Below are 24,744 nucleotides of genomic sequence, written 5' to 3' on the forward strand. Positions count from 1 at the left end.
TTAAGGTTCATCCATGTTGTAGCATGTATCAATACTTCGTTTCTTTAATTGTCAGATAACATTCCACTGTATGGGTATACCACACTTTATTTATCCCTCCCTCCACATTTAGGGTGTTTATAGGATTTGGCTATTACGAATCATGCTGCTATGAACATCTGTGGACAAGTTTCTGTGTGGACACGCGTGCTCATTTTTCTCGAGCATATACCAAGGAGTGAAAACTGGGACTGCCAGGCTGTACCAGTGCAGCTGGACATTCTACGTTCTCACCAGCATTGTCCGAGGATCCCAGCTTCTCCACATCTTCAGGACCACTTGTTCTTATCTGTCTTTTTGATTATAAACATCCTAGTGGATATAAAGTGTACCTCATTGTGGTCTTGATATACATTTCCTTGATGGCTAATGATGTTGAGCATTTCTGCATTTCCTTATTGGCCAATTATACATCTTCTTTGTAATAAAAACATCTATTCAAATCCTTTGCTCAATTTTTATTGCCCATTTTATTAATGAGTCATAAGTTTCCAATTGATCCTTGAAAGATATTTTTGGCATATATAGAAATCTGGGTTAATAGTTCTTTCTCTTCGGCAGTTGAAAAATACCGTGCCACTTCTTTCCAGTTTCCATTGTTTCTGGGGAAAACTCTACTATCATTTGAATGTTTTTTCCCCTAGTCCTAAAGTATTATTGTTTCTTGCTGCTTTTAAATTTTTCCTTTGTCTTTAGTTTTCACGATTTGACTATGATGTGTCTTAACACAGGTTTCTTGGGTTTATCCTTTTGAGATCTGCCCCACTTCTTTAGGTTTATGTCAGTTGCAAAATTTGGGGAGTTTTCAGGCATTATTTCTTCAAGCACTGTTTGAGCTCTGACCTCTTTCTCTTTTCCTGGGACTCTGATGATATAAACGTTGGATCTTTCATTATAGTCTCATGGGTCCCTTATTTTTTTCAGACCAATTTTTTTCTTTAGTTCAGAAAGGGTAATTTTTATTGTTCTGTCTTCAAGTTAATTGGTTCTTTCCTCTGTCCTCTCCATGCTGTTCTTGAGCCCATCCACTGAGTTTTTATTTCAGTTGAGTTTTCAGTTCTACAATTTCCAGTTGCTTTTTGCTGAGACTTTCTATTTTCTCATTTGCTTCAATCCTGTTTGTAACAGACATGAAACCATTTTATGACAGCTACTTCCCAATCCTTGTTAGATAATTGTAACATCTGTGACATTTCAAGGTTGGCATCTGTTGATTGTCTTTCCTTATTCGAGGTGAGAATTTCCTTGTTACTGCTGGTCTAGGTGGGAAAGTTCCAGCTGCTCCAGGCCTCCGCTGACAGGAGCCTGGGTGGGAAGTGCAGGGCTGTCTGGCCACTGCTCCCTGAGAGGCCTCCACCGTGGTCTCATCATCAACGTGCTGCAGTAAATCCCAACTTTCCACAAGGCCTCCTCCGGTACTTCTCCAGGGCAAGGTGGAGGAGACAACATATTTCTAAACAGCAGATTTCTCTATCTGTGGTACAAAACAACTGATGAAGTCAGTTCCAAGGGAGAAAAATAATAAATATACCAATGACAAAAATGACAGTTTTTTTTTTGTTTGTTTGTTTTATTTTATTTTTGGCTGTGTTGGGTCTTCGTTTCTGTGCGAGGGCTTTCTCTAGTTGCGGCAAGCGGGGGCCACTCTTCATCGCGGTGTGCGGGCCTCTCACTGTCGCGGCCTCTCTTGTTGAGGGGCACAGGCTCCAGACGCGCAGGCTCAGTAGTTGTGGCTCACAGGCTTAGTTGCCCCGCGGCATGTGGGATCTTCCCAGACCAGGGCTCGAACCCGTGTCCCCTGCATTGGCAGGCAGATTCTCAACCACTGCGCCACCAGGGAAGCCCAAAAATGACAGTTTTGACCAAAACTTTCACTATTTAATCTATTATGTTAAACATGTAGGATAGTATTTACATAAATAATATAGGCCTTATTTTCACTTTATTATCTATTTCATTTCACCTAGTTTGTATGAGTCTTCATTTCCAGAACAATGCAAATTTTAGTCTATCAATCTATGTTTAATTTCATTGAAGTATTACAAATTTAATTAAAATAATTTATATGAAGCAATATAACCTTCATAAACCTATAAACTTTAGAATATCCTTAGGCTTCTTTTCACTAATACCATGTTAAGAGCACTTTGGTTTGAAGCAATAATAATTAAATTCCTTTGCATCTAAAAAGGACTGACTCACAGAATGATTCTTTTGAGGTGAGAAGTCTTGTTTTCTAATATTATACAGAAAGATTACTTATCCAGTTTAAATTGCTCATCCAGGATAATCATTAGAGGCAAAGTGAATTAGAGAAAGGGACAAATATCCAGATCAGTGGTCCATCAGTTACTTTAGGAAACAACTATGACCTCACGTGAGGTTATAGAACTGAGAGGAATACAAGTTAGATATGGTCAGAAAGCAGAAAGCGGGAAGAAGGGACCCAGGCTTTATTTTTCACTTCTACAATCTTCTACGGTAATGCTGTCACATTCAACGCTGTCACAGCCAATTCTGTAAATTAGATGTTCTCTCCTTCTCACTCACAGGAACCGAGATTCAGAGAAGGAAGTTAACTCACATAGGGTCACAAAGCTAGCAAATGGCCAGGCTGAGATGACAAGCCGGGTCTGTCTGATTTTAGAACCAATAGATTTTCCACCGTAACACACACACACACACACACACACACACACACACACACAACTAACCTTGGTTCTGACACTCCTTTGAGTCAGATATACTGAATTCTTTCTCTAGGATAACACACAACAAAATGATGAATAAAATAAGGCACACAAACAAAAAATAATGTCAAAGTGTAACCAGGGCAATAAGAAGAAAAAAATTGCACGGTTGTCAGAAAGGAAGACTAATTGTGTCCTGATAGGTAAGAAGGTTGGTTCCACCCAAACTGTGACCTGATGGCATACACCACGGGCCCACGGCTGGAAGGACCAGGGAGGGGAGCAGTGGCTCGTGGTGTGTGTAAGAAGGAACATTTCCACCACTATTTGCCCGTTTTGAATTTGGCTCCGGATGAAAGATTTAAAAGCTAATTCTACTGAGAATTTGTAAACATGAATTGGTCTACATGTGGGTTTGAGATGAGATTCAGTCTACCTGTGTGGTCTCGAATCCCCAGTAGAGACTTTAGTTTAAAGAATACCTGGGTCGCCAGTATCCTCAGGCACCTTGAAAAAACAAATGAAAATGAGAATTTTGTCTTTGTAACACATTGTAGAGCCAAACCCAAGAAATTCCCACAGGGCACCAAAGGACATGAACTCAGGGTGAAAATTCGCAGAGCACAACGAGTGAGTCAGCAGAAGAGCAAACAGACAAACAAGGAACAAGTGGCAGATTAGGTTCTGTAGAGACTGCAGATCCTAGAATTCCAGACGCACCATGTAAGTAGGAGTTTTAGAATGATGAATAGAACAGGAGGAGATATCAAACGTACGATAGTGATATCAAATATTATGCATCAAATATAAAATGGGACAGACTAGAACTTCTAGAAGCAAAAAAAGTTTCCAGAATCAGAACTTCAATACATAGTTTAAGCAACAGACTAAATCTAACCAGAGAGAGAGTTCCTGACCTGAAAGGAAAGCAGAGGGAGTTGCCGTCTGGCCTCCAAGGCCAGACCATCAGGCGCAGAGTATGAACAACAGAAGAGAGTGAAGACTCAGGGGCTGACGTAACGCCCACCTACAGATCAGGACCGGACAGAAGAACAGAGACAGGGAGATAAGCAGAAGTTTCTTAAATGATTGATGACTGCTCTGAATTGAAGAAATGCATAAATCCTCATAATTCCTGACTCCCGTGCCAAGTAAATAAAAATAAATCTTCGCAGTTGCATCACAGTGAAACTGCAGGTCACCACAGGTGGGGATTCCTAAATATCCAATGCTCTTGAAAGAAGGGTCAGGTTCCCTACGAAGAAAGCGTAAGTAGACAGATGGTAGACTTTCCAAAACTACCTCAACCTGACAGTTAGGGGAACAATGTATAATAAAATAAAGCAAAATGTCAATCTTCTTACAAGATAAAGAAAGAAAAACCACCAAACAAAACATTTTAAATATCTATCTACCAATTATCTACATACATATATTGAACATAGGCAGATAGATAGATAATATTCTATACATATACATATACACAAACACACACACAATGTGAGATAGATAGATAGATACATGATAGAGCGAGCTTAGGGAAAGAGTTATATTATTTATATGTAGTAAACAAACTTAAAATTAAGAAGATTAGAAACACAAAATGCAAAACAGTTTTTTTTTTTTTTTTTTTTTTATGGAAAGAAGAAAGGGCATCAGTGAGGGCAGGGGAGGCTTCAGAGTGAAGGGTAACATTTTCCTTCTTAAACTGGTGATTGGCACATGGGTGACCATATCCTTCTTGTTCTGTGAGTTCAAATTATATGTTATAAAAATTCATTTCTATAAATATGTAAGTGGAACAATCTGGCTTAGAGCTGATCTAATGTCAACACCCGTGCTCTATCTGTTGACGTGGACGCACCATCACTTGGCAGGCGGGGCTGGTCTCGTGTACGTCAGTCCTTAATCCTCACCTGTGACAACGCACATCACCTTTCCTACGAGAATGCATTCCTTTCTTGGATAATTCGGGAGTAGAGAGATTACCAAATAGTGAGCAACAAACCAGAAGACCACCTCTGTGCATATAAGTTGTAAGTATTAAGATTAGCAAAGGAAAAATGATTTTATTTCATGAGTTATTTGAAAATGCTAAACATAAAATAATAGGGATTTAAAAATATACTATTAATAAGGGACACACCCAGATTGGTGACTGTAGGCTGATCCAAGTTGGCAGATAAACTACATTTCAAACCAAATAAATTAGCAATCTGGATTGAGAAGCCATGGTTATTAAGGCGGCAAAATCTATTATGTGTATGTCCAATGTATGACAACCATAATAGGATTTATAAATTAGAAGACTAACTCAGTATGTATTATGGTGATGACTTGTTATTCTGTCTATTCAAGCATTTCATTCACTATTTCAAAAAAAGTGTTTGTTATTATTCTTACATCCTTTTATTTCAGTAATTGTGCATGTAATCATTATAATATATTCAGGCATACAATCGGATGTTTCTTACAAAGACTCAGTGGCAATAAACTTCAAAAGTAATATAATAAAGAAATGATATTTTTGTTCTAAAAATGAAAGATTTACGACTTGTCAATAAATTTGCTTTATATGTAAGAAGCAAATCTTTTGTTAAAGTTGTTTTGAGGGTAAAATAAAACTTACGGTGCAGGATAGATAAACGCCTTTAAAAATCTGCATTTTACAAAGCATGTTAAGCATAATGTCCTTAATATCCTTTATATACATTGTATACCTAAACGACGATCTCGTGAGAAAAATTAGCTCAGTTTATAAAGTGTACTTCTCCCATTTCTCTACCATTATTGTTCTTGGGGTAAATATGATCATTCATTTTCTTTTTCATTTGGAAGATTCTTCAACTAATGACACCAGACTGTCTACTGCATCTGGTCTGTGTGTCACCATCCCAGGAGCTGCCAGCATCATGACCTCGTTGTTGCCAGGGCACCACTGCTGTTGCCGGTGACCTATCACAACTGCTGCCACTGAGGGACCATCCCCATGTGGCCAACACCAGGGGTCTGGAGACAACATCTTTACTGGAACTAGTCTTCCTTCCAGGACCTCCTCATCTACTGCAGCTTAAGCCCTGGGAAATCTAGGAGCATCAGCGGCCCCAGTGGGGACTGTTGACTGTTGGAAAAAACAAACACCACACGAGGAACAGGCGAGAAGGGTTCCAGCACTGTCTTGTGAAGTTAGCAACTTCTCTGACAACAACAGAGAAAGCACCCTAGGTTCAAGATCATCCTTCGTTCATCCTTCTTTTATAAAATCACAGCGAGCTAGACCACAGTGACCTACCTATAACTATTTTTTTTTTTTTAATTTTTAGAAGTATCCATACCCTCTCCTTTCCTAATCTTATTAGCAGCATTTTTGGAATGGCTGTCTCCAAAACAGAACAGGTTAAAAGGAGAAGCAGACACATAAAATACCCTTCATTGCTTCATTCATAAATATAGAATCAAATGTAAAAAACATCAGGATTAAGCCGATAGCTTCTGTTTTAATTTTACTTACTAATGATCCATTTTACCTCTAAAACTGATTGGGGAAAAATCAAATATATTTACTTAGAATAGATCAAATTGTATTGCATGTTCTAATAGGTACTTGTTGGCATAGAGATTTCTTTTTTAAATTTGAAAAATATATATAATGTGTATGTTGTGTGTGTGTGCGTGTGTGCGTGTGCGTGTGTGTTCACAGATTCTGATTTCTGTATTAAATGGCTCTTTGATGGGAAAAAAGAGAAAAAAAATCTGAGGCTACACACACCGGCCATCTTAGCTGACCTGGTGAGAATCCACCCCAGTGAGCACACAGCCTGCTGTAGCTGCAATCTCTCTCCTGATCAAATTTTCCACAGATAATGACCTCACCCCCGACTTCTCTGCATCTCAGCCCGTCCCATTCCATCCCGTCACATGTGAGTGAACACTGACTCTTACCGCAAAAGGCAGATATTAGCTTCTCTTAACATTGCCTTCAGGAAATTATGGCTTCGCATGTGGGATTACTAACTGCATGTTTTCTCCCACAAGGAAAACTAAAGGAAGTTGCTTAACTTTGTTGATTCTAAATCCTAACGACGCTCATTAGAACTCTACTGATTATATTGACGCTATATATCTGGTAGTTCTGCCATATTTAGACTTTAATCTCTAAGATTTTCTTATCTTTTACTGGCAACACCTTTGAAACTGGTGTCTCTGTGATGAAATATGCGGCCATCTCATATTGATTTTAGTCTCATTGGACTTCTAAAATATTTTGCCAACATTTAAAACCAGCCTTGGCTAAATCTGATGTTCCTTCAGGGCAGCATTGAAAGAGATAATATCCCGGGGACAGACACAGCTTCCTGTGACTTAGGGGGCGGGTCACTCGGGAGACTGACAGGGACCAAACATTCAATTTCTGAGCACAAGGGAAGGTGATTTCTTCCTCTTATAGTAACTGAAGCTTTCACATTTCTACCTGCTGGACAATTGCTCTGTATCATTCTGATATATGTAACATATGTGTATATATGTATGTAACATATATATGTAATATATCTTTTCCAAAAAAAAAAAAGGAGAAAGAAAGAAGGAAGGAAGGAAGGGAAGGAAAGAAAGGAAGAGAAGGAAAGAAAGGAAGGAAGAAAGAAATTGACCACTACTCTTTTATTAACTAAAGGAAAGAAAGGGCAACCACGTGGGAACAATTTAATCAGCCTTGACAGCCAGAACCGTGATTCAGGATAATTTAAATGGTCTGTGATAAAAGAATAGTTAACAGTCTGCAGAATGTCCATTTTCTTTAGCTAGCAGGAGCCTGTTGATTTAGGACCCGGTGTGACTCCACAGGATGTTAGTGACAAGTGTGGTGGAAGCTCAAGTTTAGCATTATTCACCCCAACAAAACACTCCAAAATAAGTCTGTTAATGAGCTACAAACTAAATCTACCTGCTAAGCCACTACAGATGTCTAGGGAATCCAGGGTGCTGCCTGCATGACACTTGCTGTAGTTTTCTTCTGAAATCATACATGACAACACTGTTAAGGTGATGTCTTCAATGTCATTGCACAATCAATGATAAACTTTAAAACTTCCTGTTTTATGATAAAATTGTTCTGTCAAACTCAATTTAACATCACCTATTGCAAAGGGGACAACAGGCCCAAATGGAGTCCCTTGTGCTAAGCCCACGTCACCAGACACTTAACACTTAACCTAAGTGCAGTTTCAGTCTCTCCCAGGACTATCGCATGGTTTAACCACTCAACCTGGAATTCCCTGCTCAGGGCTGGAGAGTAATCCTGCCCCATAGACCCCTAAAACTCCCCTTAGGAGGGTGGCCTTCCCTGAAACAAAGCATTCTTTGTTAATAACTTCCTTTTTCTTCCCCCATTCCACCTTTAAAAACCTTTCCCCTTCTGCAGCTCAGTGGAGCGCCTTTCTATTTGCCAGATGGGGTGCCACCCAATTCATGAACTTTCGAATAAAGCCCATCAGCTCTTTAAATGTACTCCGCTGGTTTTCGCTGTTTATCAGGTTTGGTGCCCGCGCAGGAGCAGAGGAGGCTCTGAAGGCTTTGGGGACGATGACGAGCACAGACGCGGTCCCGGAGGTGCCTTCGCGCTCACTGTCTTCACCACGTTTCTGAGAGCTCTCGGCTCCGAACTCGGTGTCTGATCCGCCTTCCCATCCAGGGCTCAGCGGGCCAGCTTGAGCAGGCAGAGGGCGCCATCCAGAACCCCAGGCCCCGGCCCTGGGTTCAGCCCGCGTTTCCCAGTCGTCTGGAACCCCTTTCTCCAGGTCCCCTCCCCAGTCCCCACTTACTGGGCTCTGATGGTTCACTGCTGGGAATTGCTGGGAATTCACTGCTGGGAATTGCTGGTGGTGTGTTAAGGTGCATGAGCTTGTTTGTCTTGTTCTGTGTAGATAAAGGCTATTGCTAATGGGGATCGTGGAAGCCAAAAAAAAGCCACAAAAATTGGTGGGTACGAGTCAAGAATTTAAGAGCTGTGAGAACGCTTGCCACCAAAGCCTCCTGTGTTAGGATAAGACTCCTCTGCTAGAATAATGGGTCAGAACAGGTTAGACAGACGCTAGGTCACCCGCCAACCTCAAGAAAATTTCTGTGTGACGAAGTACACAGTAAACCATCACACAATCTCCAGCCCAGCAGCACATCCCTTTCAAGTATTGGTTTGGCTCCATGAGAACTGAAGGCTTAGCTTAAAAAAGATAAAATAAACCAACAAACAAATAAATAAATAGTAAAGATGGGAACCTTAAAATCCAAACACTTAGAGACCGTTGTAGGGTTATTATTTGGCCTAATTCAAACATTGTTGTGTGTCAGGAACAGGAAGTCTGGAGGAGAGGGAGAGAGATGGGGAAACAGCTTGCCAGTGGAGCAGTCAGAACACACAGCATTTACCAATTAAACTCACAGTCTTGCATGGGCACAACTCATGGTGCCACAAAACAATGACAATAGTAACATCCAAAATCACTGATCACAGATTACCGTAAAATATAATAATAGCGAAAACATTTGAAATATTGCAAGTACTACCAGAATGTGACACAGAGACACAAAGTGAGCAACTACTGTTAAAAAAAGGTACTAATAGACTTGCTCGACACACAGTTGCCATAAAACTTCAATTTGTAAAAAATACAATACCTGTGAAGTGCAATAAAGCAAAGTGCAGCAAAATGAGGTATACATGTAGCTTCATTTTTAAAAAGTTCATTGCAAAACACTAATAAAATTTTAAGAACATAAGAGGTACCCCCCCGCCCAAAAAGAGAGAAAGACTATGAGGCTGACCTAACCCTGGTGACCCCTCTCTCCTCCTTTGCTGGAGCGCAGTACTTGCTCTACTAACCTGTCTGAATTGTCTTTTCCCTCTGAAGAGAAGACTGACCATAAACAAAGCCAAGTCAGTGGCCTTACAAACACCGTATCTACCCTCAAAGGGGACCCCCATTTGGGCCCCTCCCAAAGCTGACAGGGCTCTGTGGGCTTTCTGGGAGACTGCTACATTATTTCCTGAAACAACTATGAAAAACAGAAATTAAAATTTAAAAAGAAAACCTTCTAATGCCTTGTAAAGGACTTATGGGTGGATCAACCTATGATGTCATTTAAGTTGCAACCAAATTCCTTGAGGAATTAAAGGCAACTGTCCTCATCTTACAAATCTTTGCAAATCTAAAACTGCCGCTAAAGAGGCAATTCAAAATTTACCTATTCCTTTTTACCAATTCCCAAACTTCCCCTATTTATCTTAAAAGGCTTGTAACTTGCATTCTTTCTCTGTGCCTCTAAGATGTAAATTTTAAAGTACAAACTTCAGAGAGGTAATGCTTATCTGAAAAAAAAATCAAAAGAGGGAAAGGTCATTTGAAACTTAGTTTTAGACATCTGTGCAGGTAGCCTTTACTTATTCCATCTTCCAGAAAAGCAACTTAGATCCAACTTCTTTTGTAACTAGTAAAACATAATCTATGAGGTCTCAGTTTATGTCTGTCTATATGTTTATGTGGGTATATGTATATGTATCTTATGTGATATTTTCCTACCACTGATGGTACTGCAAAAGATAATTAGTAAAAAGGCTCTATTTAATTGGCTTAAATAAAACAAAGTTCCTATATAAATGAAATTCTCAGAAATATAACAGAAACTAACCCGAATGAATTTCAGATTCACGTGATATGGGAAAATATAAAAGCTAGTGCAAGGCTGTTGGTTTAATTGAAATAAGCACGTCTTTAGAGTTATCAGCATTAAATAAAACTTTTATTCTACCTGAATTTACTAACCAAACTAATTCATGTTATCTCTATTACAAAAATTGTCAGCCAGAAAAATAACTCAGAATAATGACTGACATTGTCCAATGTCTAATGAAGTGTTTCTGGGTAGTCCTTGTAAGAATAATTTAAATAAATAGATGTACGTAGGATGAAAACTTTTTAATTTCCCTAAGTGTTTTTGATAACCTGAAACCTTAAAGTTTTGCTAAGTTAAGTGATAAGTTAAATTCTTTGAATATCCAGATCATTTCCAAACAAGATAAAATACTGAAACACTAATTATTGAAGACAGGTTTATCTACTTCCACTTCCTTTTACAGAAAAACTAAAGATATTTGGGTTTATTAATAAACAAGTCCCGTGCCATGCTGAGAAGTTTACTATGAGAAAACACGCATTTCTAGAAATTATAAAAAATAGTTACAGATTTACAGATTTATAAAAAATATTTACAAGCCACAGAATGCTAATGTAAAAAACAGTTCACAATTGTTTACTTATTTATTTTCACTAAAAATTAAAGTTTTTTAGGGTTAAAATTTCTAATATATGGAGTTAAAACTACTAGAAATTATAAGAGAAACAACTCTGGATGCAAGGAAAATAGATGTGTTTTGGGGTAAAAAAAGATATGGATATGGAGATTCATTTTTGTTAGGGAAAAAGAAAGTAATTTTCTCCTAAAATAAAGCTGGTTGTTTCAAAATGCAAAAGAGGAAAAGGACAAACAATGGACACAGAAATTTGAAAACAGAGAGAGACAGAGAGAGAGGGAGAGTATTTTTTATGGTCAAGTTAGCTAAAAATTGAATTGTTATCTTTATAAATGTTTTTAAATTAAGCTTTAATACCAACAGTGTACTTATGTAACACTAAAACTTAGTTTTCTTTTATATGATAAAATGACAAAGTTTCCTTGGACAATTGATCTGTTCTTGATAAGATATTCTGAAAGATTTTTCTTTACCATTTAGGTAATCCACTTAGAAAGCAAAACTTTTGTATTTTATCAAAATGATTTCCTGTGTTTCCTGTTATCTTTATCATCTGGTCTTTGATTACTTAAGTAAACCAAGTCTTCTCAATATTAAAAGAGTTGTTTTGCTCAGAACAATGTAACCTTCTATATATGCCTTTGAAATCTTTTGTCACTTAATTAAATGTATCATTAAATATTGTTTCATACTTATCTGTGATTCTATTTAGTCAAGTGTCCAAACCATTCGATATTTTTGACAAACTTCCCCAAATTAAGATTCTAAATAATGTCTTTTTGACCTGGACATAACTTTGGGATGTTCCAGAGGGCCCCTGGAACATCTCAAAAGATTTGTTCTCTCTCCTCATGAAAGGGGGGACGTTAGGCTAATTAGGCTTATTTGACAGGTTATATGGGAAATACTGCCAAATAAAAAGTAATACTGAGCTTTCTTTATGCTGTACTTGTATGGGTATATGTTATAAGTGTTCCTGAATTGTATAAAATTCCTATAAATCTGATATGTCCTGGTATAATGTTATCAGTCATAATTCTATTTATTATCTTAAAATGTTGTATGTTACAAAAAAATAACCACATTCCCTTGCCAATTCCATTACAATGAACTCTCATCAGATTTTTACTAGTGAGCAGTTTTGAATCCTCTGTCATTTACAGTTATTGTTTTACTCTAATGTTTTTTCAAAAGTGTTCCTGCAAAAGTACTTCATCTTCAAGGAGATTCCAGGAAAGGACTTTTAACAAGTACAGGTTTCTGTACTTGTCAGAATGCTAGAGACCCCATGGTTTGTTAACCCCTCTCTCTGGCTAACAATCCCAAACTTGGGGAAATTTGCATCTAAGCTCCGCCTAGGCAAAGAAAACACACAAGGCAAGAGAAACACTGTTGCATGGTCTATTCACCCTTAAGACTTTACTTGCCTCCACTGCTGGCACCTTTCCAGTCCTGAGCCACAGGTTCGGATGGGAATTACCAGGAAGCATTCATGATTCAGGGTTTGCTTCCTTTGGTAGGGCTGTCCCTCCCTGGTTAGGAGTAAATGTAAATGAGGCTCCGATTAGGAACCTCTCATTAACTCTTGAAAGTATTGCAGAATCCACTATTAAAACAACAGCTGCCCAGCAAAGATCCTTCGACTCTCTGGCCAAAGTTGTTTTTGATAAGAGGACAGCCCTTGATTAGCTTTTAGCTTGAGCCAGGAGGTGTCTGTGCCGTGGCCAACACCGCCTGCTACACCTGGATTAACACTTCTGGGGAAGTTGACACTCACGTACATAAGATCAAGCAACTTGGCTTTAAAAGGTGACTCCTTCAGTGGGATCTTTCTATGACCTATTTGACTTCAATTGGTTTGGGTCTTGACCATGACTCCAAAGTACACTACAAATACTGGGGATTATCTTGCTTATAACAATCATAGTAGCTTCCCTGGTGAATTGTGTTTTCCCAAGAGCTTTAAATCCAAGTTCTTGGCCACTAACCACCAAGTAAATGATCTCCCTAATACAAGAACTCCAGAAAAGGAACAACGAGAATGACCAACTTAGATATTGTGAACCCGAAGCCGTGAATGTCCCAGGGATTAAACAAAACAGCATGCCCTGTCGATACCACACAGAGGATCAGATAAAACCACGAGAGTTTCAGAGTAGTAGCTGAGAGGCACGCTCACGCCTTACATTTTGATCACATCTCTCAGAGAAGCTGAGAGTCTCAGCAAAAGGGGAAAATTGTTAAAAAAGAGACAAAAGGCCCAAGATGGAATCACTTGTGCTAGGACCATGTCACCAGACTGAAACTTAATACTTAACCTAATTGAAGTTTCAGCCTCTCCCAGGACTGTCACCTTTAACCAGTCAACCTAGAATTCCCTGGTCGGCGCTAGTGAGTAAACCTCCTGCCCTCACAGACCCCATCTATTCCCCGTAGGAGGACAACCTCCACGGAAAGAAGACATTCTTTGGGAATAATTTCCTTTTTCTGCCCCCTTTCTCCCTTTGAAAACCTCTTCTTTTAAACAGCTTGGCAGATGGGATGCCGCCCGATTCATGGATCATTGAACGAAGCTAATTAGAGCTTTAAGTTTGCTCAGTTAGAATTTTGTTATTTAACACACCTAAGGACGTCCTCCAGAGCTGTACTTCAGCCCCAGGGAGCAGACCGATGGGTTCTGAGACCATTTATGGCTCCTTCAGAGACTGGGTCAGTATCAGGGTCATACGTTAACTGTTTAGAGCACAGACAGAGCTTGCTACAGCACCTAGCTTGATTCTCTCCAGGAGGCCCACAGGATTAGTCATGCACAATCCCCTGGGGAGAAGCCTTGGCACAGAGTTCCGGGGCCACTACCTAAAGCCTCCCGCTTCTCAGATGCCAAGAGTTTTGGGCTCCACCTTGCACCACCTCTGAAGGTTCACTGTGATGCAAGACGCGATCAGGGCAGGGAAACTGCCATACGCTGTTCTCATTTAGTCCTCGGTGTTGAAGTGTAGAACCCACTCTCTCCTGATTACAAATGCAAGTGTCACTCTAGGCACACAATGACAACTCGGAGTCAATGAGACACCGAGCTGGAGATGGGCCCAATGTACGCCTTTGGACCCAAGTACAAGTCCTTATACGAGGACACTGCTTACTAATACTGAAAACAAAAATTACTGGCTCTGAAAGTAAGAGAAAGAATATTAAGTATTTTCTGTGAACAGACATTTTTATTAACAGCAACAACAAAAGAACCCCAGAAAACTTCAAGGGAAGGAAGAGCTACTTACACCAGAATAGAAAGGCTCACCAGACACACATATCACATCCTGTTCCTGGATCATCAGAATATCTTTGGCCAGGTGTAGCCGCACTTTGAAAGGCTCCTGATTACCATCCTGCAGCAAACAAATCCCTGTCTTTGTCTTCAGACAGAAAAAAAAAAAAAAAAAGCAAAACAGAGAAAAGATACTTAGTTTATAGATTATAATTTTATGGCTTATTTATAGCAAAACATGATGAATAACATCTGAAAGCTAGGGAAAATGCGCTCTGATGAGTCTGAAACTTAATACAGGTACACAGAAAAGTATAACCTTTTCACATAAAGTAGACCTTAGATAATAGAGATTATGTGAGAAAATCCCCACAAAGATTTGGAAAGTAAGGATTACAGTTTATACAGTATATTTGAAAAACAGTGAAAGTTTTGTTTAATACTTACAGTTTAAATGTAAATTTCATAATGGTTTTATTGAGATGCTATTCACACTGTATACAATTCAACCCTTTAAACTGTTCAATTCAATGTTTTTAGTGTAGCAATATGCAGCCATTGCTATAACCAATTTCTGACCATTTTGAGCACTATGAAAAGAAACCTAATATCCCATCTCCCCATCCTTCCATCTCCCCGTCCTCCCACACCCAGCCCTAGGCAACCACTCACCTACTTTCTGTCTCACAGAATTTTAAACCTGTAAACATACCTCCTTATCTTCTCTACCCTCCACTATTTGATCAACCCATTCACCAGCACACATGCACTTTGCACAGAGGAGGGAACCAGGATAAAGAGGTGAAGAACTGCTTGAATTAACACAGCTAACTAAGACACAGCCTGGCTTGAGACCCAAGATTTTTGATTCCCTTTCCACTGTTTTTGCGTTACACATTTTTGGGAATTGTGAAAACAGCCCGTGAATATTTCCAAACTTGTACTGCATGGCTTTAAACCATCAGCTTAGTGATCACAGAGGGAGTCCACACATCTTGTCCCTCCTGAAGCAGGTCAGGGTTATAATATTCGCCAGATAAATGGAAATATTCTCCTTAGCAAGGGCACTTTATGGTCCCATTTATCAGAGATGCAAATGGAAATTCTTTTGAAACAGAATATACTCGCTGGCTGTTACTCTGAACTAAAAAGTCAACAAAAACAATGGCTATCTTGGAAATTACATTTTCATTTAATAACCACTGAGCCATTCTTAATTTGGATAAAGGGAGAAGTACATAGAAATACATTTTTATCCTCACTATTTAATGAGCACAAAATCCCAGACAAATAATATGAGACTTTCCCTTGGAATATAAATTACATGTGGATTGCTAGGGGGTTGTTTCTTTAAAAGAATGTTCCATAATGTTGATGAAAATATACTTAGATACCGCAACTTCCAGAGATAACTCTTTCTGTAAATTGCTTTTTCCCATGTGAAAATACATACCATTATACCCTCTATTATATACAATGTTAAATTGGTCTGTAATTACTTTGTAAGTGTTATAATATCTTTTAAGGAAAAACAAGCTTTTCCAGGAGCCATGATGGCATCAGGCCCTCCTCTGAGGCTGTACATAGCTGGGGCCCCTAAATCGTATCCATTAATCTACCACAGAGCTTAACTCAAGTGCGTATGTCTAAAAGACAAAAGAATGTCAGCAAAAGCAAATTATATTTTCCTTAATACAGACACAATTTTTGTACATTTTTCACGTGGAAAAGTCTCTCATGCTTACAAGGTGATCTCGGCCAGGGGCCAACATCGGGACTTCTGAGATGCATGTGAGAGAGGGGCAGGAGATAATATCAAAGCTAAGGGAACATAATTGGGCACATTTGCTGATTTTTAGATGTACCGTACATTCCAAGCCATTTTCCCCCCGGAAGTGTAATGGAATAGCTGGCAATCACAAATAAGGCTCTGTCTCGACTTGTGGATGAAAGAGGGGCTTTTCCCTGAGATCCCATAAATACATTATTGTTACACATCAAAGAGATTGCAAAGGTCGCCAGGGAAAGTTTGAGGAACTAAAACACAGCTATGAGGTTTCTCTCACCACATTTCTGATATGGTCAAAGCTCCATTCACTCAAGTAATGTGTGAAATGTCCCCTAACTATTAGACGGTTGTCTGGAAAACAGAACACAGACTTGGAGCCCATGCTTGACTCTTCAGAGGACAAGAGTGAAGGAAAATAAAGAATGAGGCAGCTTTTTGTTAGAATTAAATATATATATATATATATATGTACGTATACACACACACCCCAATACATAGCTGTTTGGAGAAAATAACAAACTGAGAGATAATGAAGCTAACAACATATTCACATTAAAATACATTTTCCAGGCATTACAGATGTTACATTTATTCTATTATGAAAATTCAGCTTATGGACATGAAAATACATGAAAAAGCCGACACACACATCCACTTTGCCAATACTGTGTAACATTAACAGGGAGTCAGACGTGAATTAGACAATCACCTTTGGCCTCAGAGTATTCCTACTTCTAAAAATGCACATGTATAAATAACATGCAGTATGATATTTGAGCACTTGATACAGGAGCAACATAGAGAAAGGACTTAACTAGTCATGAGAGAAGGGGCATTAGAGGAGGCTCTGTAGATAGAAAAATGTGTGGCTTGTCTTGAAAAAATAAATCAAGAACACAATAATTAGAGAAGGCAAAAGTGATTTTATCCAAAAGGGAAAAACTTGAGTGAACACATAGAGGCATGAGAACGCATGGTCCATATAGAACATGAGAATGCATGGTCCCCGATGATGGAGAACGCAGCCCCGAGGCCGAGCCCGTGGTATGTGGGAGGGGCCGCGCCAGAAGGGCAGGGGCGGGGCGGGCAGGCCCCTGTATGGTGCACCCAGCGTGTGAACGGGCGGGAGGTGCCACGGAGGAATCTAAGAGCGGTGAAATAACATAAACGTTTAGAGTTAGGTCTTATGAATGTATTTCCTACAGCAGAGGAGAAGATGGATAGGGATTGGGGAAGTGAGAACCTAGCTCCTGTTGACAGAAACGTAAACCTTGAGCAGGAACTTTGGGGACGCGAAGCTACTGGATCCGACCCGGAGCTGCTACAGTAGATGGAGGAAGAGGGGTGAAACCCACTCGGGGCACCCCCAGCGCAGGGCAGCACTGCTGGACAGGCACCACCACTGTGAGAGGCGGGCATGTATCTCACGCACTCGGACTGTGTGCCCCGAAATACTAATCCCCTTGACTCTGATAACCCAGGGCAGCCGTCCTCGTGGACGGGACAGAAGCGGAGGCGCAGAGATGGGTGCGAGTCAGGATGTGAACCTGGGCTGCCCGGATCCAGACTCCAGGCTCCAGGCTCTCATCCCCTGGCCCTGGTCCCCTCATGCAGAGGCCTTTGAGGGGATGCCTCCCCCCAATCTTCCCACACACGAGGACAAGGCTATCCGTGTCTTTCACCAGGTAGTGCTTTGGTTACCAAGCATCTCCTTATGGGAGTGCAGAGAGTTCTGAGAAGGACACCATCTTGAACCAGCCATTCTTCATGGATCAGGGCGATGGCCAGTGAGGGAAAAATGAGACAGAAACCACTCTGGGCCAGACGGATGCTTTCCCTGCCAAAGCTAGGCTGCTGAGGGAGCACAGGACACCAGCAGATACCGGGAGAGGCTTGACCCACATGGGCTCATCCCGCAAGGACTGCTACAGGGCTGAGAATGGGCAACAGGACACTAAGAGTGGCCACCGGTGCAGCACAAACTAAAACACTGAGGGCTGCAAAGTCTTTACAGATCTGTGGACCCAGATTGTTCAAAAAATTAAAAAAATCATTCAAATAATGATCAGTTCCACATTTTAGTATAAACTTAAGGCCTGCACTCAAGTTCTTTTTCTTTACTAACATAACAGTCATTTGTCTTCAGACTTTTTAAACTGGGGATGCACCACGCATGAGTGAGGAAATGCATGTATGCATGTGCTACATATAGCGTGCAAATACATTACGTAATTATAAAGCACACGTAGACCTTGAAAAGTGAGAAATACATTCAAAGGTTGTTTTCCTGTCCCTGGTGGATGGTCCTACATTGCAGCTGGATTTTGCAAAACCCACACTGAAGACTATTTGCTTAGAGGAATATTAAAAGGCAATACCTCTTAATTACTTAAAAGGCAATCTGTTTAAACATCTAGTCATTGACTTGTTTTCTGTGAATCAATGAAGTGTGTTCATGAATTTACATGGACTTACCCTCTGTTTGAAAAACAAACCTCACATGTAAACTTATTAAGAACGTATGCTTCGCATAAACCAAGTACCTTTGGAAGTTTAAAAAGTAGACTATCACCCACTTTCTACTTGAAAGTTAAGACCTCTTTAATTTAGGCTCTAGTCCTTGAAAGAACACAAACTGCGTTTTCATGAAACTTTAATATCCGTGTTCCTTTAACCTTGAAGTGTGGAATTTGCAATATCAGATATAATAAACTGCAAGAAACTAGGCAGAGACCATCCTATGCACGATAGTCTTGTAGGAATCCTCATATTTCTGTATTTTGGTTGCCAAATCTAATTGAGCTTGTCCTGTAGGCCTATCGTTGTGAGTGATATGTAATTCCTTATACTGTACCATCTTGCAGTAGCGGCGCACTAAACGCCGTTTCACACAAGATGTTTCAACTGCGTTTTACCCTTTCCTTTCCCTGCTGCGATGGTGTCTTACCTGGCCTCCTCCTTAGCTAAATTCCAGCCACTTTTCAGGCACTTGAACAAGACTTGTATCTCCTTGAAATCTTCAGAGACCCTTCCATCCAAAGATGAGTCCTTAATATTTGGAACTCAGGGCTTTCATTGAATAAATACATGCACCTAACAATTAATCGTGTATTTAGGCATGACATGTAGTGACTTCCATGACATTTAGTTCCATGTCACATCATCTGACTTCACCTTATATGCTGTTATCTAAAGAAAATCTTAATAAGTTATTACTCTTTTCATTTTTAAGGATTATTAATCTATAGGACCCAGTACAGTCTTTTATTCATAGTGGGATTTTCAATATTTGTTGATTGAATCATAGTCACAGATTATATTTTATTATATGAGACTAAATTATATGTGTGCATGAATTATTAAATTATTAAATATATGTTACAGAGAAATATGTATTTTCATACTCAACACCTAGATGTGATCCTATTTTAAAGAATGTGGGTATGAAAGTGAACTATGAGGAAAACCCACACTAAAGACAGAATGTGGGTTTACTGGAACACACAGTTATTTTTTTTTAATTAATTAATTAATTTATTTATTTTTGGCTGTGTTGGGTCTTCGTTTCCGTGCGAGGGCTTTCTCCAGTTGCGGCGAGCGGGGGCCACTCTTCATTGCGGTGCGTGGGCCTCTCACTATCGTGGCCTCTCTTGTTGCGGAGCACAGGCTCCAGACGCGCAGGCTCAGTAGTTGTGGCTCACGGGCCTAGTTGCTCCGCGGCATGTGGGATCTTCCCAGACCAGGGCTCGAACCCGTGTCCCCTGCAGTGGCAGGCAGATTCTCAACCACTGCGCCACCAGGGAAGCCCCCACATAGTTATTTTGACGACACTTTTAAAGGCGGAGAAGTCAGTAATTTTGCCTGGCTATGCATACACTTTTTCTTCTATAATGTGGGTTTTGCATTTGTCCTGATTGTATTCTCTCTCTTCATTTTTGTTTCTTGTCAGACTTTTGAATCCCAATTACTTAAAATAATTACAACATTTTCTTTTTAAGAGAATAATTTTTTAAACAATAAATAACCCTTCTTTTAAAAAAAAGTCTATTAGATAATTAAGATGTTTATATGAAACTTATCTAGCCACACTTCTATTCTTCACAAAGAAGAGACTTCTTGGCATCTGTGTGGTAATATTCTATCTGGATCTGTCTGATGGACGTGGATATCAAATTTTCATCTTTAGTAGTTTATTATCAGTCAAGAGAAAGTCAAGAGAAAACAAGTTTCATTTAATGTATCTTTGATATAATTTTCAGCAATGTAGTACTTCAGAAAGAGGCCCAAAATTAGACTCAGGCATTCCAAGCTATACATTATGGTTTTGCTTTTACCTAATTCATTAAATGGCACTCAGCATTCTCGTAAGACCTCTCCATTTGCTCATCTGCAAAGTGGCAGAGTTAAGCTAAATTGTCTTTAAGGTGCAGGTCCACTTAAACGTTCTAGGACTGTGAATTTCTGGCAAACTCTTTGATTCCGGTCCATCTTCAGGGCGATCTGATCATCCTCAGGGCACCAGAGTCCTGCACCACTTCCAATTCGGCCAGCATGTGGCAGACATGCAGGAACTGCTCTGACGGTTCTGAGAAGGTCTGCTCCATGCTGGCAGCGTTGAAATGGTGAGATCCTCAAGGGATCATTGCCAGAGAGCAAGAACACCTACTACAGAAGTAAGGGTAAGAGGACCTCAACGGTGTCACCATTGTAAAATACAGCTGAACCTTAGACAGAATTTGATGTATGTTTCAAATCAATGAATCAAAACATTTTGTGTAAGAAACGGTCTGGGAAATCAGTCTTATACAGCCTCTCATGTCCAAGGTGAACCATGTGTTAGAAACATTGGCCACTGTCCAGTCTCTACCACATGCGTCTCCGATGTGTGTCACACTGTCTCATTCACACAAATATCCATTCAGATTGATGCGTGCTTTACCACCCAAAATGTAAGATAAAACTTTAAAAATAAATTGTAGGTTTACTACATTCCTACAAAATTAACAGTACGATAACATGTACTGTATTTACAACCAGAAATGACACAATTAAAATTTATGCTTCTAAGTTTAAGCTCGGAAAACAGTAATTTTTTTTTTTTTTTTTAAAGTATGAACCTTTGAAAGGGGCTGAATTAAAAGATGAATAAGTTACACATTCTGACCTTATAATATTCAGGGTAGCATGTGAGAGAGGTTTGTAAACAAATAGCTATAATATAATATAATTTGAAAAGTGCTAGCATGTATAAAGTATTTTAAAAAATATTACCATACTTAAACTTTGAAAATAAAAAAATAAAAAATAAGCATAAGTATTGAAGGAATGAAAGTAATTTATCATTTTTTCTGAACAACCTAAAATTGAACCTACTGTGACAAATATTTTTTTAAAAAAGATATTTTTGCAAGAAATTTAACACATGACATTTCACTAAAAGAACAATTTTGACAAATGTTAATACTGAAGATTTTTTAAACTTTATCATAGGTAATCTAGTTATGGCTGTTTTTTCTTGGGTTATTTATACATACTAAAATATTTTAAACCTTTTAAGCAAATATGAAATATTTTAACATATGAATATTTGCATTTTGCCCGAAGAGTGAAAAGACAATGCTTTGAATGTTGCATGGAAAGATAATCTTTCTTCCTAAAATAGAAGAGCTGCATTCCTGGGGCCCCAAGTCCATGCCCTGTTGACTGCACACTTGGATGGATGGCCTTTAACATCCTTGAGAGAGCAATGAATGTATCACTTCCGCTCACACCGAATGTGATGACAGCTCTACAGACAGTCGCCATACATCAACACTTAATACTGAAATACTTAAAGAATATGGGAATCATAAAATCAAAGGCTTTTAGTGCTGAAAGGGACCTTAGAGGTCTTCTAATTTATAACCATTTATGTGAGAAGAATTAGTTCCAGCTCTTTCACTACCTGAAGCCTTCAGCGCATAGTTTGTGGGGAGAGACAATTCAGTCCAATGAAACATGCGCCCGTCTTCTTGAAGGAAGACTGAAATCCCAGGGCTTCCCCAGGCCCGTGAGGCCTTTCCAGCCTTGCAGAGACAGCTCGCGCTCTGGAAACGCCGTGGGCCCATCACCCGTCCCTCCGTGGAGAGCCATCTTCCACGTAAATACGTCAGGGAGGGCCCAGCGTTCCCTGTCTATCACCTGTTTCCCCTCATCAAAAAGAGAAGGCATGCGACCTACCTCCTCACAGGTAGTCCTGAAATCCATGTGCTGCGGCACCGCAAAGGATGTCGTCTGAAAAGACAGAGAAAGGCCATCAAGCACAGCGTCGAGGGGCAGAGAGGAGGACATAACGAAGTACAGTAAATTAGGCAGCGGAGCCAGCGGGCAAACTGTTTACAGCCACCTGTAAGGACAAGAACTCCCAGGGGCCAATGAAGCAACGGCAGGAGGAGAGGAAACGTCTTCACCTCCAGCTTCCGTGAAGAATAACCCTATGGCCATGGCTCTGCGGGCCGAGGATGTGCATTTCCAGGCCCCTCTCCCTCCACTCAGCATCCGGATGGGACCCAGGGCGGGATTAGCCTCCCGCTCAGGGGCTGGCTCACCCCCGCATCCACTCTGAAACCCCACTGGGCAACTGGGGAAGAAACTTCAAAAGGGGTAATTAAAAGTTGCCTTTCATGTGGTTATCTCTTGATAAAAGGTTGACTAATTTTTCTCTTTTTAATTAAAAAGCTACATGCATGAATAATTCTCTCCGGAACTTAAAATGTAATTCACAAACAGAGTGATCTAAGACAGCAAGCTATTTATCAGCGTGAATAATATAAAGATAAATCAATGATGAAATATCTAATACAGATTCATTTAGTGGTCACTGTAATATCTAAATGATAGGCATAGACTTAAATGCACATAAATGCATATAAGTCTTGTTTTATTTTAAATGCTTTTGGAGAGTTTTGTTTTAATTATGTGATGAACTTAATAAAACTAAGGGTTGTCATAGAAAATTGGCATCCTGTCAGTATAAAAAATGTAACAGTTTAGGTAAATGAGACTCCCAAGTAAAATGAATGGTGAATTCCGAAATAGAAGACGTTATACACCTCAAATTACTGCTCCTCTCAGCTTTGGGGACAGGAAACTATCTTGTCCTCTTTGTCATTTTCTGTTGTGTGGGACTGATGAACACTTGATCAAGTGTGAGTGGAATGGAGTATGTTGTCACTGGATTATTACTGTTGCCTTTGAAAGAAGAGATTGACCATTTTCTGACCATTTTCGGTAGTAATTGAACATGCCACATAATATATTATTTTCCATAAATAAGTCTTGTGGGTTGTGAGCCTGATTTGGTTTGACTGGAAAGCATAAGGAGGCTGATTTTAGTAAAGTTAGGTAAGAACAAATCATTAGCAAATAAAAGGGCAATTTGATGTTGAAATTATAACCCGATGATATGAATTATTTATTTAGTGTCCGTGAGAAATTTGCCATTAGTTGAACTATTATTTTTCAAAATTGCTCTTAAGATTGTATTTTAAAGAACTGCAAATATCTACTTATCGCCAACTCTGACATGAAGTTATTCCTTTTCTATAAAAGTAGGAGAATTTCAGTATTTATTGATTACATAAAAACACGGTGTCTCTAGAATCAATTTCCTGCTACTAAATGCAACCAGAGAAAATAGACATGAAGGTATTTAACCACCATCTAAACTTAATCTCTATTTGAGTAGGGGGTGTATCTATGCCTTCTACCATTTTTAACACATCTTCCTTGTTTTCTTAATTTTCCATTGGCTTTCATGAAAATATCTGGTAATAATATCAGGTATTTATTCAGAAAAAGAATTAATGTAATATGCAAAGCAATTTAATTATTAGGTAACATAAATTTCATAGCTATCATAAAACTGTTTTCAGTGATTATAAATTTAAAAACTGGAACAAAAGTTGTATTTTATACGTTTAAAATTTTCTGAGACCTTTTCTGTACAAAGTTTTATGTTAGAGTGGTTTTAGATTTACAGAAATATTGTGAAAACAGCACAGAGGGTTCCCACATACCCCACATGCCTTTCCCTCTATTATTAACATCTTACATTTATGCACGCCATGCCTTAGTATGGCACATGGTGTGTAACATTGTTACAACTAATGAACCAGTACTGTGATCTTATTGTTAAGGCCCTACTTCTTTGAAATTTCCTTGTTTTTCCCCCGCAAAGTCCTCTATAGTTTCCAGGATCCCATCCCAGATGCCACATTATAATTAATCACCGTGTCTCCTCACGCTCCTCTTGGCTATGACCGTTTCTCAGACTTTCCTTTTTTTTAATGACTTTGGCAGTTTTGAGGATTATTGGTAATTTGTAGAATGTTCTTGCATTGGGATTATTCTCACGTTTTTCTCATGACTGTAGTGGGGTCATGGGTTTGGGAGAGGAAGACCAGAGATAAATGCCACTTTACCACCTCACGTCAGAGAATCACAGTCAACACGCCTTATCCCTGCTGCTGAGGCTGACCTTGATGGTCTGGCTGAGATGACGTTTATCCGGTTTCTCACCGTAAGGTCCTCTCTGTCCCCCTCTCCACACTGCACTCTCTAGACACAAGTCACTACAAGCAGCCCACGCTTAAAGGGTGGGGAGTTATGCTTCTCT

The 24,744-nt window shown here is 39.5% G+C and overlaps 1 protein-coding gene across 7 annotated transcripts in view; it reads right to left on the reverse strand.

Moving 5' to 3' along the window:
- SNTG1 (syntrophin gamma 1) overlaps nt 1-24,744 on the reverse strand; it is a 478,079-nt gene that overhangs the window by 189,519 nt on the left and 263,816 nt on the right. For 3 of the 7 annotated variants that reach the window (XM_082363004.1, XM_082363005.1, XM_082363006.1), the window contains 2 exons: nt 22,308-22,361; nt 14,313-14,447 (listed from right to left, as the gene is read on the reverse strand). In XM_082363004.1, coding sequence (XP_082219130.1) covers nt 14,313-14,447; nt 22,308-22,334 — 162 coding nt within the window. In that variant the 5' untranslated portion in view covers nt 22,335-22,361. Of the gene's footprint in view, nt 1-14,312; nt 14,448-22,307; nt 23,947-24,744 lie in introns of those variants that run through there. The other 4 variants (XM_082363007.1, XM_082363003.1, XM_082363002.1 and 1 more) reach the window with 2 other exon arrangements.

This window comes from Balaenoptera borealis (genome assembly GCF_965194805.1).
Source record: "Balaenoptera borealis genome assembly, chromosome: 17".
NCBI lineage: Eukaryota > Metazoa > Chordata > Mammalia > Artiodactyla > Balaenopteridae > Balaenoptera > Balaenoptera borealis.